The following is a 20263-nucleotide window of genomic DNA, read 5'->3' as shown; positions in this document are numbered from 1 at the left end:
TCCTACAAGGTGAATTTAGGGAGCTAGGAGATAAACTTAAAAGTAGGACCTCAAAGGTAATAATCTCTGGATTACTACCAGTGCCACGGGCTAGTCAGAGTAAAAATAGGAGGATATTGCAGAGGAATACGTGGCTTGAAAAATGGTGCAAAGGGGGAGGGATTCAAATTTTTAGGGCATTGGAACCAGTTCTGGGGGAGGTGGGACCAGTACAAACAGGACGGTCTGCACCTGGGCTGGAATGGAACCAATGTCCTTGGGGGAGTGTTTGCTAGTGCTGTCGGGGAGGATTTAAACTAATGTGGCAGGGGGATGGGTGCAAGAGCAGAGAGGCAGAGGGGTGTAAAATGAGGGTAGAAGCAATAGGTAGCAATTCAGTATCCCGTACCTGCCTTCTCTCCATACCCCTTGATCCCCTTAGCCACAAGGGCCACATCTAACCCCCTCTTAAATATAGCTATCGCTCTTAAATAGCTATATTTATAGCTATAGACTGAAGAAATACTTACCAAGAGTATGCTAGACTAGTTATTTAATTTAAGAGCAACTAAAACAATATATTTTTAAAGATTCATTTAATTTATTTGGAAAACCCGCCTACATGTAATAATGCAAACTACTCATTTCCCCACAAATCAGTCAGCCACCTTATTTTGATTTAAGACTGAATAAGTCCCAACTATCCTTTTATTTTCTTCACACTTCTTGATTTCTTTTTGATTTAATAGGAACCAGAGGAACAACCTTTTCGCACAAGAGAACTATACAAGAAGAGGAGCATCAGCAGAGCCACCTCCATCATCCAGGACCCCTACCACCCATCACATCACATCTTTTCCATTCTGCCATCTGGGAAGAGGTACAGGAGCATCAGCTGCAAAACCAGCAGGATGCTCCTCAGCTTCTTCCCACAGGCAATAAGACTGATTAACGGACTTTGTCCCCTCCCAAAATATCGCTCATCCACACATCCAACAGCGCCCATACTTCGACAGTTAGGCACCTGTCAAAGTAAAGCCACTGTGAAGCCACTGTCGATCAGAATGACTGTTTTTATTATATTGTTAATTTTTTAGGTCTACTTTCTTTTTAAAATGGTAATTTTAATTTGTTTTTAAAGCTCTATGTATTATCCTTTTTTGTTCTTATTTTTACACTGAATGGAAACCGATTGAGCAACGTTTTTTCGTTTCCTCTGTGTATGCGAGTACTCAGTGAAATGATATTAAAGAAATACTGAATACTGAAAAGAGGATGGTGGGTATTAGGAATGAGCTACAAGAGAAGGTAGTTGAGGCAAGCACTATAACAACATTTAAAAGGCATTAAGGTGAATGGATATGAAAGGTTTAGAGGGATATGGGCCCAATGCGGGCAGGTGGGACTTGTCTAGATGGGGCATCTTAGTCAACGTGGGCCAGTTGGGTCTAAGGGCCTGTTTCTGTGCCGTGTAACTCTATGACTAGGTTTTTCAATTTAGAATTTTTCTCAGATAATTTGAAGGGAAAGGCCATCATACCCTCCGGTAAACACCTAGCCAATAGAATTGAATTTTGCCTACATTTTCTTACCATTATACTGGAATGTTTTCCCGCTCACAACCTGGGTAAATACAAAGCTTTAAATCACAATTTTAAAATCTTTTAAAATGTGGAATGGTCAGACTGAAGTCAACCTTGTACTGATACTTCCTCATTAATATTCAGGACTTCAACTCCAGCACTGTTAAATCTCCATACCATAAATGGAAGTTTAGTAATAGAAGCCAGCATCAATGGAAGTGATTTCAGAAAATAGAAATGGATATTAGTTGCGTGATTTTTTTAATGCCAGGACAATGAATTTTGGCTGCAATTGCATGGTGTTTTTTAGAACAAATTTAAGCAGATTTTTCACATTCGGGATTTAAAAATTCAAGTCCTCCTTGACATGTCCTCAGAACCCTAAACACACCAATTCCTTTCCCTTCCAAACATTTTTAGCAAATCAGTTCCATAAGAATTTGCTGGAACATTTATTTAACTTTAGGAAATGGTGTACCCATTGAGAAAGCTTCAAAAAGCTGTACAATATCTTGTTAATGTTGAGTTGAGTATATTGAATTATTTCAAAGCTTTAAGAATGGAAAAACCATCAAACTAAACAATATTAGTTTAACATTTGTCATATTAAATCTGCTTTAAAATGTTTGGAAGCTCAGAGGTAGAAATCAGAGCATATCATTAGCATGTTGAGCATAATGTGGAGTATCCTCACCTTTCCCATTTGGAGTTTTGCATACAGTTCTAGTCGCCCAAATCAAGGAAAGATGTGGATGCTGTGGTGAGGAGGTTCACACGAATGCTGCCTGGTTTAGTGGGCTTCAGCTGCAGCAAAGGTTGGATAGACTTGGATTGTTTTGTCTTTAATGTCAGAGGTAGAGGCAAGACTTGATAGAAGTATATTAATTTTTGGATAGGTGTAGATAGGATAGTCAGAACCTTCCCCCCAAGGTGGAAATATCCAACACTAGAGGGCGTAGCAAAGGTGAGAGGGGCAAAGTTTAATGGAGATGTGCGGGGCAAGTTTTTTTTTATGCAGAGAGTGGTGGGGACCTGGAATGCATTGCCTGGGGTGGCGGCTAATATGATTTAAGAGGCTTTTAAATAGGCACATGGAAGTGCAAGGAATAGATGGATATTCATCATGTACAGGCGGATAAAATGAGTTTAACCTGGCATCATGTTTGGCAGAAACATCGTGGACCGATGGTCCTGTTCCTGTGCTGCATTATTCTATGTTCCATCATATTTCATCATCCGTCGAGGCCAGCACTCAGCTTAGATCAAGGCCATGGTTCAATCGATGCTTAATAGTTTTGAGTGATTCAGCTGTTACTTTTAAAAGCAGAACATTGGAATCACAATGCCAGTTTTTCTTTGAAACAGAAAAGTCGATGAAACATTTAGATGACATGATATGGGTGTTTTGGAACCAATGATATGGTTTAGATCATAAAAGCATTGGCAAAGATTTAATTTCAGCTCGATCTCCTTTTAACTTTGAAGAACAGTAAGCAATCTGAAACTTTAACTGTTTCTTTGTCCACAGGTGCTGTTTGACCTGTAGAGTATTTGCAGCATTTTGGTTTAGACTGGTTTCCAGCAGCTACACTGGAGTTTGTTTATACATCACTTGTTTAATGTTCTCGGAACATCCGTGACACATCCGGTTGTTAAACACTAACTCCCCTCCCATTCCCACACTGACCGTTCTGTCCTGGGCCTCCTCCACTGTCAGAGTGAAGCCCAATGCAAATTGGAGGAACAGCACCTCATATTTTGTTTGGGCAGCGGTATGAATATTGATTTCTCTAACTTCAAGTAACCCTTGCTTTCCCTCTCTCCCCGCTCCTCACCCGTTCCAGTTCCCCGACCCGTTTCACTGTCCTCCTGATTAATTTTACAAATTGTGTACCTCCTGTCATCTTTCCCTCACCTAACACTGATCCATTCTACATTTCCTAATCATCTGTTTTCACACCTTACTCTTCCAAATCGCTTTGTCTCCCTTTCCCCTGGCTCTTAGTCTGAAGAAGGATCTCGACCCAAAACATGACCCATTCCTTCTCTCCCGAGATGCTACCTGTCCCGCTGAGTTACTCAAGCATTTTGTGTCTATCTTGGCACATCATAGGCAGTGACAGTGGCAGACTGGATCTAAAAATATTGGTTGCCAGGAGAGAAAGGGGGCCCACTTCATCTATGGGCCCACTTGATATAGGGGGCTAACTTCATCAGGGGCCCACTTGCCATCTGGCAAGCTGACACCCTGGCCACTGGGCAGTGATGTACGTCGGGAAGTGGTAAACGTTGTAATGTAAAACATGCGGCTGCCTAATTATGCACACCAAGCTTCATTGTGATGGGATAACAATGACCAGTTTTAGTGGCGATTTAGATTGGAAGTTATAAATTAAACAGGAGATTAAACTCGTGCTTCAAAATATTAGCAGAGGATCTCCAATATTTGAAAGTAAATAGGGCTTGGAATGTCACCAAGTTAAGAGTTTAAATTTCATGCAAAAGATACCAACTGATACTGCAACAATTTTTCAACTTTCAGCTCACTCAATTGTCTGACATGGTGCTGGAATTCACATTCTCCTGACACAGGAAAGATAGCATGAACACCAACCAATGGCTGACACGTTGTTGTTCAGTACTGCAACTAAAGAGCAAGATTTACTTTAGTTTTAGTTTTTAGTTTTAGAGATACAGCATAGAAACAGGCCCTTCGGCCTACCAAGTCCTCACCGACCAGCAATCCATGCACTATCCTACACACACGAAGGACAATTTACATTTTATACCAAGCCAATTAACCTACAAACCTGAATGTCTTCGGAGTGTAGGAGGAAAACAAAAATCTCGGAGAAAACCCATGCAGGTCACGGGGAGAACGTGCAAACTCCGTACAGACATGGCTGAATATTTCTTAAAATACAGAGTCAGGATTGAACCCGGGTCTCTGGAACTGTGAGGCAGTAGCTCTACCACTACGCCACAATGCCGCTTGTATAACCTGTATATCTGTATAAATCTGTATAACTTCTAACCTTTCTACAGCCCTTGCATGCCTGAACATTTTTTTAAATACAGAGTTCAAAAGAAAATATGACATTCGTGGTTTAATTTTTACGATAATAGTGGTACTGAAGAATCTGTCCAGATAGTCACATAATTAGAGTCATAGAATTATCTATCCAGCATGGAATATATAAGATGTACCAAGATATCTATCCGGGGTAGTCCCTTTTGCTTGCATTTGTGCCATATTAGACAATGGACAATAGGTGCAGGAGTAGGCCATTCGGCCCTTCGAGCTAGCACCACCATTCAATGTGATCTTCGTTTTCCCGTATCCTTGGCGTGACCATGTCACTGTAGGTCCTGTCCAGGAAACTCCCGTTTTCCCGGATGGCCTTGAGGTCATCCAGCTGCTTCTCCAGTGCCCCCACCACAGTCCTTCAGGAGCTTAACCTGGACGCACTTGCCACAGTTGTAGCAGCCAGAGGCTCCATCGCTGTCCCTGTCCTCCCACACCCTGCAATCTTCACGCTGCCTCATCTTACCCGTCAGGTGTTCACCACGTCCCGTCCTCACCAGCTTTTTGTGTAGTCTCCTCCCCTCAGCCTCCTCGCCAAAGACTCACACTTTACTCACAAGGCCGCTCCCTCACTGCCGCTCCCCTGGAGCAGCCTTGCTTATATTGGCTGATAAATTGCCTAATTTGCCAATTTACAAATCAGATTCCTCAGTTTTCTCCTCTGACTCACCCTCTAAGCCAATAAGCTCTTCCACCTGCTTCTCTTTGATTGCTGCTTCTCCGAGCTCCACGTAAGCACTGGGCAAGCTATCCCTCAAAAATCTGTTCCACCTATGTACCTGTCCAAATGCTTTCTTAAACTTTGCAACTGTACCCATCTCAATAGCTCCTTGGCATGGAAAAAGTTGCTCCTCAGCTCCTTTTAAAATTCTTCACCTCTCACCTTAGACCCGTGCCCTCTAATTGTAAACTTCCCTACCCTTGGAAAAAGGCTGTGACTATCGCCTTTATCCATGGCTCATGACTTTATATGGCTTGACAACTTTCCCCCTCAATCCCCGATTCTCGAAGTTAAAAGTCCTAGCCTATCCAGCCTCTCCTTATAATTCAACCCCTCGGACCCGTTAATATCTTCATGAATTTCTCTGTACTCTCTCCAGATTAATAATATTCTTCCGATAACTGGGAACCAGAATTATGTACAAGTGTGGTCTCGCCAACTGCTTGTACAACTGCAACATTTAGTAAACCCGAGTTATTCCAGACCTCAATAACAGATTTCGGTTATAGCGAACGGATATACCGACCTTCACCGCGAGGCCTTGCTGCTGATGCCACCCCCGACCTGCACCATGCACACCTGGCTGCTTCCAAGCCAGACCTACTGCCATCACGAACGGCCCACACAGCTTCCTCGCCCCACCAGGCTGCGCCTGCCGCTGCCACCACCAACCTTTACCTGAACCCCGGCTGCCCACGTGCCACAACCAATGACTCCCCCACCACTCACCTCTCCCCCAGCTGCCAGCAGGTCGGGGCCGCCATCTCACCTGGATTCCAGGCACAGTTCCAGATCAAAAGCCTGGAGAAGGGTCTCAATCTAAAACATCACTGATCCATGTTCTCCAGAGATGCTGCCTAACCTGCTGAGTTACTCCAGCACCGTACTCGGTTACAGCAGCCAATCAACAATAATCGACACTAGAGCCCTCCAAAAGATATGTTATATTAAGGGTTTACTGTAATTTCAGAACTGTTGCAGTCTGCCTGATGAAGGTAAATGTGCTAAATGCCTTCATCACCACCCTATCTACCTGGGTGGCTACTGTTATATACCTGCACTCTTTGGTCTCGGAGTCCTACAACACTCTCCATGGCCCCACCATTCACCGTGCAAGTCCTGCCTTGGTTTAACTCACCAAAATAAAACACCTTTCACTTGCCCAAGATAAGTTCCACCCACTATTCCTTGGCCCACTTCTCCAGTTGATGAAGATCCTGTTGTAATCTTAGATAACCTCCATTACTGTTTAACACCACCAATTTTGGTGTCATCTGCAAATTTACCAATGTTAACAATGCTGTCATTATTATTAATTTATTGGACGACAAACACCAGTGAACCCAGTACTAATCCCCGATTGCAGGTCTCCAATCTGAATAACAACACTCCACTATCACTCCCTGCAGAGACCAAGTGCTGGAGTAATTCAGTGGGTCAAGCAGCATCTCTGGAGAAAAAGGATGTTTCAGGTCGGAGGTCTTCTTCAGACTGCTGAAACCCTCCGATTCCTTTCACTAATCCAATTTCAAATCTAATTGGCAAGCTCATGCTGGATCCCATGTGATCCAAACTTCCAGTCGAGCCTTCAAAGCAGGACCTTGTTGAAGCCCTTGCTAAAGTCCAAATGGACAACATCTATAGTCCAACACTTTTCAATCCTCTTTGTCAGTTCTTCAAAAGATTCAATTAGATTTCCCTTGCACAAAATCATGTCGACTATCCCTAAAACAGGAATGTTGCTTCTGAATTATTGCCTGTTACTTTCCTTCCCAATATTCTACTAATTCTTGTCTACATAACATTAATTTTGCTTACTTATAGCATCAAGACCAGCATCTCACCATCAGAAACATATTAATTGATTTTTGCCATATTTTAGCAAAAGATGCTGTTGTCTTCGTCCCAGTATATTGGAAGATGAGGTCTAATTGCAAGAAAAATCAACAATTTCAACTTTGATAGGTTTCATGCAGTAGAACTCCTTGGAGATGATTACTCAGAAATGATCAGTTCTCAGTGACTAATTTAAAGTCGACCATGCTGACATTTGTAAATGATGTCAGATGACAATATGGATCACCACGGTCATCTCCAAAGGCATTAAATAGGAACATCAATTTTTTTGGTCAGTCTTGTTTTGTCAATATAATGGAGATTCTGTTCAATATTAAGATTACTGCAAACTGCACAAAGCAGATTGGATTACAATCTCAACTACTGTGCAAGCCCACTCCATTCCTTCTACCCACCTCCCAAAATTCAAGTCTCCCCAAGAAAAATACCTTTCATGTTGCTACTGTTCTCTCCTACGATAATGGGAAACTTGAATGGCACAGACTCAGCCTGGGTCGTCAGACGCACACCACTCTGCAGTTGAACAAGAGTCTTGCCTGCATTCCTAATCACCAGCTGCAAAACAATAGTGTTTGCTAAATTAACATACTTAATCCATTAGAAATCACAAATAATGGCAGCGCAACAGATTTGTGAATAGTTACATTCATCTGCAATGATTAAATAACTAAAATGTGTTGGCAGTGCCTCCAGTAATGAGATTCAAAGGGTTGGAGCAAAAAGGATGCAAAAATCAATAAAACTTGCAGATGCTGGAAATCTAAAATAAAAAATGCTAGAAATGTTCAGTAGATCAGGCCACAGAAACATCTCCCGCACCCCTCCCTGAGTTCGATCCTGACTATAGGTGCTGTCTGTACAGAGTTTGTATGTTCTCTCTGTGACCATGTGGGTTTACTCCAGGTGTGCTGTCTCCTCCCTTTCTCCAAAGACGTGCAGGTTTGTAGGTTAATTGGCCTCTGTAAATTGTCCCTAATGTGTTGGATAGAACTAGTCTGCGGGTGATTGTTGGTCAGCGCGGATTCAGTGGGCTGAAGGACGCATTACCACGTTGTATCTTTAAACTAGTCTGACCTAGGTAGACAAAAGTGCTGGAGAAACTCAGCGGGTGAGGCATAATCTATGGAGCGAAGGAAATAGGCAACGTTTCGGGTCAAAACCCTTCTTCGGCCTGATCTGAGTGTGGGGAGGCGGGCGGGAAGAAGAAAGGAAAAGGTGGAGCCAGTGGGCTGAGGGAGAGCTGAGGAGGAGAAAGTAAGGACCACCTGAAATTAGAGAAGTCAATGTTCATACCACTAGGGTGCAGACTGCCCAAACGAAATATGAGGTTCTGCTCCTCCAATTTATGGTGGTCCTCACTCTGGCCATGGAGGAGGCCGAGGACAGAAAGGTTGGATTCGGAATGGGAGGAGGAGTTAAAGTGCTGAGCCACCAGGAGATTAGGTTGGTTATTGCGAACCGAGCGGAGGTGTTTGGCGAAGCGATCGCCAAGCCTATGCTTGGTCTCACCGATGTAGAGCAACTACATCTAGAGCAGTGGATGAAATAGATGAGGTTGGAAGAGGTGAAGGTGAACCTCTGCCACACCTGGAAAGACTGCTTGGGTCCTTGAATGGAGTCATGGGGGGAGGTAAAGCAACAAGCGTAGTATTTTTTGCGGTTGCAAGGGAAAGTACCCGGAGAGAGGGTGGTTCAGGTGGGGGGGATGGGGAGTGAGAGTAGTCACGGGGTATAGAAGAGACCGTGGTGAGAGCCTCATCTATGGTAGAAGAGGGGAACCCCCGTTCCCTGAAGAATGAGGACATCTCCGACGCCCTGGTGTGGAACATCTCATCCTGGGTGCAGATGGGGCGTAGACGGAGGAATTGGGAGTAGGGAATGGAGTCCTTACATGAAGCAGGGTGGGAAGATGTGTAGTCCAGGTCCACTCTGACCTGCTTAGTGTCTTAAGCACATGTTATTATTGAAGCAAAAAGGGTTTTTTTTCCCCACTCCCAAAAGTTATTTTCGACAAAAACTTAAAACACACAATCAAACTAACTAGGAATTGGTTGTGTAAGTTGAAGGAATTGGGTATGAAGATTGGAGGACTTGAATACCTCACAGTCTCCCCATATACTTCGGAGCCCACTTCTTACTAGATTGGAAGTCTAATTAAGTGGCAGTGAAAGCTTGCTGTATGTTAACTATAAATAAACATCTCATGTTGAGTTGCCAATTTGTGACCAAATGGCTGTTTTTAATGGCTTGATTTAGCTGTGGGAGTAAGTCAGAGAAACAAAGCAATGCATCGATTTGGTGAAACACCAGAGTGGAGAAATTCAACATTCATTAATTGTTTGTAGTTTACTTTTTAATGAATTAAGTAATGACTTTGGGATGGAGATGATAAAAGTTATGCTCTACATAGTGAAAGGACCAGTTAAAAAATAATCTGCTAATAGCTTAATTGCTTTGTATGAAATTTAAATACATTTACATTTATGCAAGGCAAACAGTTGGCAGGTGCATTGTTCACAAAGCAATTATTTACATAAATGAAGGATGTAAAATCCCAACAAATTGTAAATATTGTTTTGTATTAGAGCGACTGCACTTCTGATAGAGGAATGAGATAGAACTATACAGTGGTGAAATAGATTACTTAATGTCAGTTCAGTTAAAAAAAAGTATCAGGAACTATTCAATGCAAATTAAAACACATTTGATGAAACAATCCAGTTCAAATAGATTTAAAGCTCCTGTATTGACTTTGTTAGTAGGAAAAATCCAGACTCAAATGAACTTACTTATACTGTAGTACCAAATGTGCACTGAGGGATTGCCAATATAACTTGTAAACTGCCAACAATCTATCCAAATTGATAGGAAAGGTTTGGAGGGATGTGGGCCAAACACAGTCGATGGGATTAGTGTACATAGGCATTTTGGTCAAAATGGACAGGTTTGGCTGATGGATCCGTTTCCATGTTATACAATATGAATTTAAACCCCCTGCAGCATTTACCTGGCACAAGGTTAATCATCATAAATCCTAAATATGGGGGGGGGGCAGGGTTAGTGAACATGGTGCAGTGAAGAGAAGGAAAACATACAATGGAATAATTCTTCATGGACTCTGAATGAAATAGACATCAACGCTTAAATAGCTTATCACTTTTGATTTTATATTATTCATAGTTGGTATAAATAGTTAACCTCATTACAGTTGCTGTGACTGTATCTAGCTATACCATCCAAGACTTTGGAATCTGTATCACAATCTCAAAAATGCATGCATTCTTCTACCCTCCAAGACTATGTAAAGATTCCCACCTTCTTCAGATGGGTAATTTTCTCTTGGTATAGACATTAGTAATTTAGTGAAATATTAAAATATAATCCCAGTTATTTTACAGGAAACAGTTAATTGCTTTAAGTAATGCTATTATTCCACCAAAAATATTTGACAAAATCCAGGCATAAAAACTATGCAGGCTCAACAGGTGCCCCTTGTTATTAGCAAAGCTTACCTCTCTGTAAGTTTTGATATGTCCTGGTATATCATAATATACCGTGACAAGCCCCGAATCTCTCGCAACTGCTGTGCCAGTTTTAGGGCTAATCTGAAGAATGTTACTGGAAGATGAACTCCAAACTCCAAGTTGCCCTGCAAGAACACAGATTAAATGCCAGATTGCATCATACACTTGTAAATTGTATGACAATTTGAATATCCAATAATATATTAGATATTTACCTTCTCCATTAACGAGATTACTGCTGAAACATATAACATCACCAACAACTAGTTCTCCCTGCAATTCCGGATGGATGAAGTGTTCAACAGGCAAGGGAACATAATCAGCAATGCCAATGTGTTCTGCATCCCACACGCTCAGCAAAGTCAGTCCAACATTTACAGTCCTTATTATAAAGGTATTATTTGTTGTTCCTTTGCCAATTTGCAGCAGATCATCCCTGCAGAAATCAAATGAACATTATCTAATTAATAATGACACCATTAAAGAAATAATGAACTACAATATTAGCATTCTGATTTTCATACCATGCCTGCTTGCTTTAGTACAAAAAGTTTGAACCTCTGTGGAAAAATTAATACATCACTTTCATGTTCATATTTGTGAAATATATATTTTTTAAACCACCAGAATGTGAAATTTATTGAATACTCATCTATTTTTTTGAATATATTGTCCAATTATTTATTTTATCTCTCATTGCAGACATTCCAAACAAATAACAAAGATCTAGTAAAATGTTTAAGAAGGAACTGCAGATGCTGAAAAAATCAAAGGTAGACAAAAATGCCAGAGAAACTCCATTAGTAAAATGTGCATGGTTGATAACATTCAACTAGTGTACAGGTGTTCGCTGGTCAGCGCAGGCATGGAGGTTGAGGGGCATCTCTGAACTACACCAAAAGCAATTTAGTCATTTTTTATTCATTTAAAAACATTATTAGCAGAGAAGACTTAAGAAAGAATTAATTGCTTGCACCATCATTGTTGCTCTACAGAAAGTATTTGAGCCTCCCTACATTAGGAACAGAAGCAAGGGAGAGATCAGACTTCTTTTACCTTCCATCACAGTGAGGAGGTGCCTGGGGGAGAGTCACTGTGATGGATGTTTATGTTAAATTTATATCATTGTCTGTTTTGTTTGCTTTTTATTGTTATGACTGTATGGTAACGACGGTTCATTCAAATTTTCTGAATGACAAATAAATTCAATTCAATTCTTTTTTAATTATTAGTGAAGTCTACTTTATGTAATTATCTACTCAAAAAGAATTACATGTACAAGCTGGCAATTGAACTATTTTTCTCTCCAATTTACTGCTTTGTCTTTGCCAGGTCTCATGGAACCAGAGATATTCCCTCGTATCATCCCTCACCAAGTTTCATTGTTTTCAAAGTTAACAATAGGCAACTACTTGAATTGAGGTTGTTTGTGAAAAGGCTAACAAACTTAGAGATCAAAATAATTGAAAATTCTACCTTTCAAAAATAAACAGAGCTGCAATTTATTTTCAGGCCATATTAAAATCTAGGGATCTTCATTGCTAGATTTAGTTAAAATATCTATCCATGGCCCTTTCTGTTTCCCATCTGTAGCTGCACAACATTGTCCAGAAGTAGAACATCAATTGTCACATGAGATTCAACCATCTTTCTCTCTCTCAACTACTACTCTGCCTCCAAATTACAATCTTTATGCACTGAATGAGCAGAAAATGTCCCCAACTTAATATTGGGAAGGTCAAGGGCTTCATACCCAGTCCCAATCTCCCTCTCTGGGCGTTGTAATTTAATCAGGCCACTGTGGTGCTGTGTAACTCCAAGTCAAGCTTCAGATCCCACATCCATGCCATTTATAAGATTGCTGCTTTCCACCTTCAGTACTACAATCCAACTCAGTTGCTAAAAGTTTCATTTACTTTGGGACTCACCTATTTTAAAATACTCATGGTTAGCTTAGTTCACCTTAGTTCACTCTAAACTTGAGGTCAAACCAAATGTTTTCAATAGTGTCCAACAGCCCATTCATCTGTCAACCATGCTTGTAAAACTAAAATGGGTCCTGTTCATCCTTGCATTCAAATCCTTACCTACATGCCTTTTCTCTTTGTATGCCTAATGACAGGCAACCAAATAAGATACTGAAATATCAGTGTTAGAACGAGTGTACAATTGAACAAGGAGTTGGTGTTGCACCATTAATGGCAGTCACGGTTGAGGCAGCGGTAGAGTTGCTGCTTTACAGAAAACGCAGCGCTGGAGACCCGGGTTCGATCCCGATGACGGGTGCTGTCTGTACGAAGTTTGTACATTCTCCCCGTGACCTGCGTGGGTTTTCTCTGAGATCTTTGGTTTCCTCCCACATTCCAAATTGGCTTGGTAAATGTAAAAATTGTCCTGAGTGAGTGTTAATGTGCGGGGATCACTGGTCGGCGCAGACCCAGTGGGCCGAAGGGCCTGTTTCCATGCTGTATCTCTAAACTATTAAACCAAAACCTTCATCAACAGTTCAAAGTTTAAGGAATTCCAGTCTCCTCCTTCCCAAACGTATTATCTACTTACATTGGAGACCTTTCTTCACCACTTCATGCTGTTAGACGACAGAAACGTAAAAAATATTTTTGAGCCTTTGTGCATCTTACACTTACCGATTAGACTTTTTGCAAACTATTTGTTGACAGCCGATTCATTATTAGCAGCCTGCACCTTTGCTCATTTGTGCACCACAATATCTTGCTATAGGTTTGAGCTGTGATTTGTTGTTTTACCAAGTGCATCATACATCACTTGATCTCCAATTCTGTCATTCATTGCAAATCCAATAAAGTGGTTAGCAGCAACTTGTCATGTGGCAATATATTACAATTAAGCCACAGGAGGAAGAGAACTTGAATATCCATTGCAAATAATGAAAAATACTGACTGAGCTGCTTTACCTGTTCATAGCAAAATTTATCATGGTATTTTGTGCGTCAAAGAGATCTCCAGAGCTGTCATGGAAATGGACAGTTAATGTTAAAGTTATTCCCACTGGAATAACCAGTGCAGATTCCTTGTTGATTGTGTGTATTACAGGACTTGTGCTGATCCTCAAGTACGAGACAGGTGCAACCTAAACATTTGAAAGAATGATGTAAAAAATGAGGAAGAAGAATGAACCGGGTTTAACATAAAACATCACAGCACCGTGTAATTACGGAAATATTCATTTGACTCCATGGGTTAAGTGTCAGATATTTGAATCTCAATTCAAATATGAAAGAGAAACTTGCATCAGAAGTTGACAATAGAATAATCTAGCAAATTGTATTTTTAAATTTGTTGATAGTATCTCCCCCATAGCATTACTCAAACAATTGGAAACATTATGAAGTGGAGGCCCTGTGACTATTCGGCCCATGCTATTGGTGTGCAGGATGCTTCAGGGCAACAGCAGCTCTCTCTGCACCATTGTACACACAGCTGTGAAACGCTGGTGCATAAGATTGGATTTGCAGGAAACAGTCATGGAGTACAAGGACAGCAAGATTTAGTGTTCCTCCCTACCAAAATACATCAAATCAAACAGCAGCCTTATGGTAAATGCAAGGAGTTTAAAACTGTAATAAAAATATCAAAAGAGTACAAAAAAGTATGATTCATTCTGACCTTAACAGCAACAGTGACAGTCTGATTGATGCCAAACTGTTCTTCAGAGTTCACTTCAATTGTAGAAGATCCAGTTATGGAACCAGAAGTCAGAAGTCCATTTTCATCAACTTGTACCACAGGAAATTTATCAGAATAGTCTTGTACTTGGTAACTAAGAGAAGCTGCTCCATCCCTGCCAATCAAGCAAGCATGAAATGTTATCAATTAAAAATACCTAAGTTCAGCAAATATAAATAATTTCAAAGAAGTTTTCAGCCTGTTACCCAATGGTGGCATTTAACTAGAACACAGTTCAAAGTGATGGAACGATCAAAAGTAATAAAAAGGCAGCAGGGTGTGCTACATGTACATTGATTTTAAGCAGACTACAGAATTCAAATGCTTGTTAAAATATCGTCAAGTTGCAGGCAAGCAGTGGGTCTGCGGTTCCAAGGAAACTTCACCACAACTCTGTCTCCTCACAGCAAGGGGGTCTCTCATATAGTACAATAATACAGGGCTTGACGTATGATGAAATCAATCAACAACTTCATACTATTAAAGGTGATTCACTTTTTCAGTCTTTGGCCAGCCATACTTTCCCATTTGCCTCTTCAAAACCCTTACTTGATTAGTACATATTGAGATAGGTGCCTGAATCTGTTCTGTGAAGAAGATTCATCCATTAGCAAAGTGCACCCATGGAAATAATAGGCAGGAAATGTAATGTTATCAAAGAGGAGCGAAATCTGAACGGCATATAATTATTGGATGATTAAATCATGCAGCGAACCCCATAAATAACTAATTCCAGTCGTCCACATCAGAAGGCCACATTTGGAATATTTCCTAAAGTCTGGTCATCCCATTACAGGAAGGATGTAGAGGCTTGGAGTTGGTGAGGAGAGATTTACCAGAATGCTGCCTAGATTAGAGGTTATTAACTACAAGCAGAGTTTGGCCAAATTTGGATTGCTTTCCCTGGAGCGTCGGAGGAGGAACTGATAGATGTATATAAAGTTATGAGAGGCATAGATAAGGTAGACAGTCAGAATCTTTTTCCTGGAGCTGAAATGTCAAAGACTAAAGGGCATATCTTTAAGATGAAAGGGGGAAGTTTAAAGGAGACGTGTGGGGCAATATTTAAAAAAAAGAGGTGGTGGGTGCGCGCAATGCACTGCCATGGGTGCTGGGGGATATAGTTACCATAGCGGCGTTTGAGGGGGGTTTAGATGGGCACGTGGATGTGCAAGGAATGGAGGGTTTTGAAGATGCACAGTATTTGAGTCTCAATGGAGCTGAAGTTTTGATTCTTAATTTTAATATTATATAACTGTCGTAGCATATTCAACAATTTTGTTGGCAAATTAATTTCCTTCATTATTGCTGTTTAGAAGCTCATTTTGCAGCTCAGGCTTACACTTTGCCTCAGTGTCAGTTATTTGCAGGAATACCCCGCAGTTCTATTCTTCTATCATTTACGCATACGTTGCTAATGTTTGTCTTTTTCAAAACATTTTGCGTTCTTTTTAAACGTTATATCCGATTATGGCCAACCAACTGAGTATAAATTACTAAATTATGTAATGGCTAGAAGGTGCTAAAGGGCCTGTCCCACTAGGGTGTTATTTGCGCATCATGCAGATGGCGCGCAAAGATTTTGTACATCACAAAATCCTGGGGCGCTGCGCATCACTGCCTGCGTCACCAAGCACCATGCGCGCATCACGACGCACGCATCGTGACGCGTAAATGGTGTCGCGTAAATTACACGCAAATGACGCCCAAGTGGGACAGGCCCTAACTTCTCTCCTTGTTCTTCTAGAAATACAGTAAATGTTTCCATCTCTACAAATCAATTCTCTGAAAACAGAAAATAATATGTTTTTTATCCACTATTTATCATATTCATAGTATTCATATTGGTTATAAAATGGTTAATTTTCCCCAATCACAAATGAATGCAAAGAAATAAAAATGTTAACTGAGAATGGATTAACAAGAGGAAATATCTATTCATTACCTTCATGCTATTTGAACCAACAGAAATTTATAGCCAACTAACTTTCTACTATATTCTCCTGAGAAAGTTTAAGTGCCAACTTATATTGTGCTTTGCCATTACTTGGTGTTCGTTACAATTCCCTTTGGAAAAATTAAAACAAATTATGTGTGTTAACTGAATTAATTTCAGTTGAGTAGAAATACTTCCAAAGATTTTTGCATCACATGTTTTTATATTGCTATGAATTCCTGCAGACCCATTTGGGATGGTTAGGGTGGTTATAACTGAAATTAATGTTCCAATGATCTTCAAGTGAGACCCGAGTCTGAAGAAGGGTCTCGACCCGAAACTTCACCTATTCCTTTTCTCTAGAGATGCTGTCTGACCCACAGAGTTACTCCAACATTTTGTATCTATCCACAATTTCTAGTTTGCATACTATATAAATTACAATTTTTTTAAAACTCTGATGGCACTGCAGGCTAGGCTATTTAAGGGGAAAAAATAAATATAATGATTGATAACACAGATCAAAACAGCGAGAACCAAGTAATTTTGTGCTCTTTGGAAATGAGTTTTCCCACCACTGGGTTGCCTGCTTCGAAGAAGTAATTTACAGATTTACTTACTGTATCAAGTCTGTTGGTAAAGTCACTTAAAAGCTAGACAATGAATTCACTACAAACACCTAATCAAATAAAGCAGATTCAAATGGTGACCTTCAAAAACCCACTTAAAACAAAGTGAAATTAAATCCAAAAATAGCTGCTGAAGGCCATTACCAAAAACAGTAACACTTCTAAGGGAAACCAAGTGTACACATTCAAAGCTTTGTGGCTAACACACCATTACATATATTTGTCAATTCCTTGAAAACATCCTAACAGATTTAAAATAAATCATCCAAACTAGAGTAAACTGTAAAATGGTTATGTGTAGGAAAGAACTGCAGATGCTGGTTTAAACCAAAGACAGACACAAAAAACTAGAGTAACACAGCGGGACAGGCAGCATCTCTGGAGAGACGGAATGGGTGACTTTTCGGGTCGAGACCCTTCTTTAGACTGAATTTAATTGTCACTCATCATACCATGCAGATTCTTGAATACTTTACAAATCAGATTAGCAGTCCATAGCTCGAATACTTGGGTGGTCATAGTGAAAATGCTGAATTCTAAAATGAAGGATTGAGTAACTGAATACATCAGCATGGGATTTATGTTGAATAACCCACTCGAGTTGTTTGAGGATTATAAAAGAGTCGCTAAAGCTTGGTTGCAAATAGCATGTAAGAAGTAAAGATGAGCACTTGAATCACAGAGACATAGAAAGTTATAGACAAATTGCTGGGAGATGGGATTAATACAGAACGGAGTCGACTGTACAGCAAGGATGCGTTGGGCCAAACAGCCCATTCCCATGCTGTATGATCCTATGACTAACAAATATTTAAAGGGAAAACCAGTGGATGTGATATATTTAGATTTCTGCTTGGCTTTCAATAAGGTCCCTGCTACAAAGTTGGTTAACGTTAGCACAAATCCCACCATAGATTGGCTCATTTCTCCTCACCCCCCAGCACTCCCTCATCTTCAATTTAGAGGGAGGGGGATAGAGAGGAAAGGGGCGCAGAGAGGGAAGCACGCAGAGTGGGGGGGGGGGGGGGGGTAAAGATACACACACACACACACACACACAGTGGTAGAGGGGCTACCTTATAGCGCCAGAGAACCAGGATTGATCCTGACTATGGGTACTGTTTGTACATAATTTGGACGTTCTTGCTGTGACCGCGTGGATTTTCACCGGGTGTTACGGTTTCCTCCCACATTCCAAAGACATGTAGGTTTGTAGGTTAATTGGCCAATGTTAATTGCCCCTAGTGTGTAGGATGCAAAACTGGGACAACACAAAATGAGTGTACAGATGATCATTGGTTGGCAGGGACTCAGTGGACTATTCCACGCTGTATCACTAAACTAAGTATCCTGGTTGGTAAGTTGGGCCTATGGGCCTATTTCCATGCTGTGTGACTCTGACCACACTTATCTGCATTGAACTCCATTAACCATTCTTCAGTCCACTTGCCCAGTTGATTGGGATCTTGCTATAAGTTTGGATAACCCTCGTCACTATGTATACCACCTACTTTAGTTCTATCTGCGAACCTATTAATCATGCTATGAACATTCTCATCCAAATCACTAATATAAACCACAAACAACAATGGGCCCAGCACCGATCCATGAGGCACACCATTAGGCCCAGGCCTCTCATCCAAAAAAACAAACTTCCACCAGCACCCCCTGCCTTATAGATAAAGTAAATAAAGGCACAAAATGAGCCAAACTCCAATCATCCAGCACCTCACCCATATCTAACAATGATTCATATATCCCCATCAGGGCCCCTGCAATTTCTTCTATATCTTCACACAGATATATTTGATCAGCCCCAGAAGATATATCTACTTTCATAGAACATAGAAGAGTACAGTGTGTACAGAAGATTGTTCCCGATGTTGGGGACGTCCAGAACTAGGGGTCACAGTTTAAGGACATGGGGAAAGTCTTTTAGGACCGAGATGAGAAAAACATTTTCACACAGAGTGGTGAATCTGTGGAATTCTCTGCCACAGAAAGTAGTTGAGGTCAGTTCATTGGCTATATTTAAGAGGGAGTTAGATGTCGCCCTTGTGGCTAAAGGGATCAGGTGGTATGGAGAAAAGGCAGGTACATGATACTGAGTTGGATGATCAGCCATGCTCATATTGAATGGCGGTGCAGGCTCGAAGGGCCAAATGGCCTACTCCTGCACCAATTTTCTATGTTTCTATGTACAGCACAGGAATGGGTTATTTGGCCCACAAGCTTTGTGCAGACACAATGCCAAGTTAAACGGATCTCATCTGCCTGTATAATAATCCATATCCCTCCATCGTCTATTCCCTGCATTTCCATGTGCCTATCTAAAAGCATACAGGTGCACAACCTTTTATCCGACAGCCTTGGGACCAGACACTTTTCGTAATTCAGAATTTGTCGGTCTTCGGAATGGAATTTTTTTAGCGTAGATTTTAATGGCTGGCTCAGTGGTAGAGTGCTCGGCTCATATCCGCAAGGTCGCGAGTTTGCGCCTTGATCCCGGCAGTTACTCGGTCGCGAGTTTGAGTCTTCAATGTAGGTTTTTTTTTGCAGAATAAACGTTTGTATGAAATGCAGTGTGTTGAATGAATTCCTCAATTTGTAAATGTGCCCGCAGCGTTGAATTACCTCCCGCACTCATGTCACCCTAGCGGGGCTACATGCCCTTAGGCGATCTAAGGTCGCGAGTTTGCGCCTTGATCCCGGCAGTTACTCGGTCGCGAGTTTGAGTCTTCAATGTAGTTTTTTCTTGCAGAATAAATGTTTGTATGAAATGCAGTGTAGGAGAGGTGTACTGACTGTGTGGGCAGAACTTTGGAAGTGATTGCCCACCAGTCTAAAAAGCCGCTGTGTCTCCCTGACCCTGGGATAGCAGGGGGCGATCAAACAGCACAATACCCCCCTCCCCCTCCAACTTCAGAGGAATAAGCTCCCCGATGGGCCGCTACGGCGACAAGTGGCAGTTTACCCACAGCCCGAGCTGCGCCTCCTCATCCGCCACCCCAAGACTTACCTTGCACACCATCAGGTTCTGCCCCTACATGTTCCTCTGGAGTTGGAGCGGGGCTGGGCTGGAGTTGCTGCTGGCTGTGGGTCTCTGGGATCTCCGTCCTTGCAGTGGGCCTGGGGGTTCCTGTTGGTCCTGACGTCTCCGGCCACCCCCATGGACAGGAGCTGAGACTGGGAACTGTACCGCCCTTGCCCCCTCCCTCTGCAACTGCAAACAACCCCACTCTCC

General features: G+C 41.4%; 1 protein-coding gene across 1 annotated transcript in view; it reads right to left on the bottom strand.

Annotated features, from left to right (window-relative positions):
• Positions 1-20263, bottom strand: part of nup210 (nucleoporin 210) — a 146761-nt gene that overhangs the window by 15615 nt on the left and 110883 nt on the right. Inside the window, exons 30-34 of the mRNA XM_055648193.1 lie at positions 14395-14569; positions 13683-13858; positions 10965-11185; positions 10738-10874; positions 7654-7780 (exon numbers count right to left, since the gene is read on the bottom strand). Coding sequence (XP_055504168.1) covers positions 7654-7780; positions 10738-10874; positions 10965-11185; positions 13683-13858; positions 14395-14569 — 836 coding nt within the window. The remainder of the gene's footprint in view (positions 1-7653; positions 7781-10737; positions 10875-10964; positions 11186-13682; positions 13859-14394; positions 14570-20263) is intronic.

Source organism: Leucoraja erinacea, chromosome 16 (assembly GCF_028641065.1).
Source record: "Leucoraja erinacea ecotype New England chromosome 16, Leri_hhj_1, whole genome shotgun sequence".
In the NCBI taxonomy this organism is placed as follows: domain Eukaryota; kingdom Metazoa; phylum Chordata; class Chondrichthyes; order Rajiformes; family Rajidae; genus Leucoraja; species Leucoraja erinaceus.
This window is presented reverse-complemented; position numbering and strand designations above follow the sequence as displayed.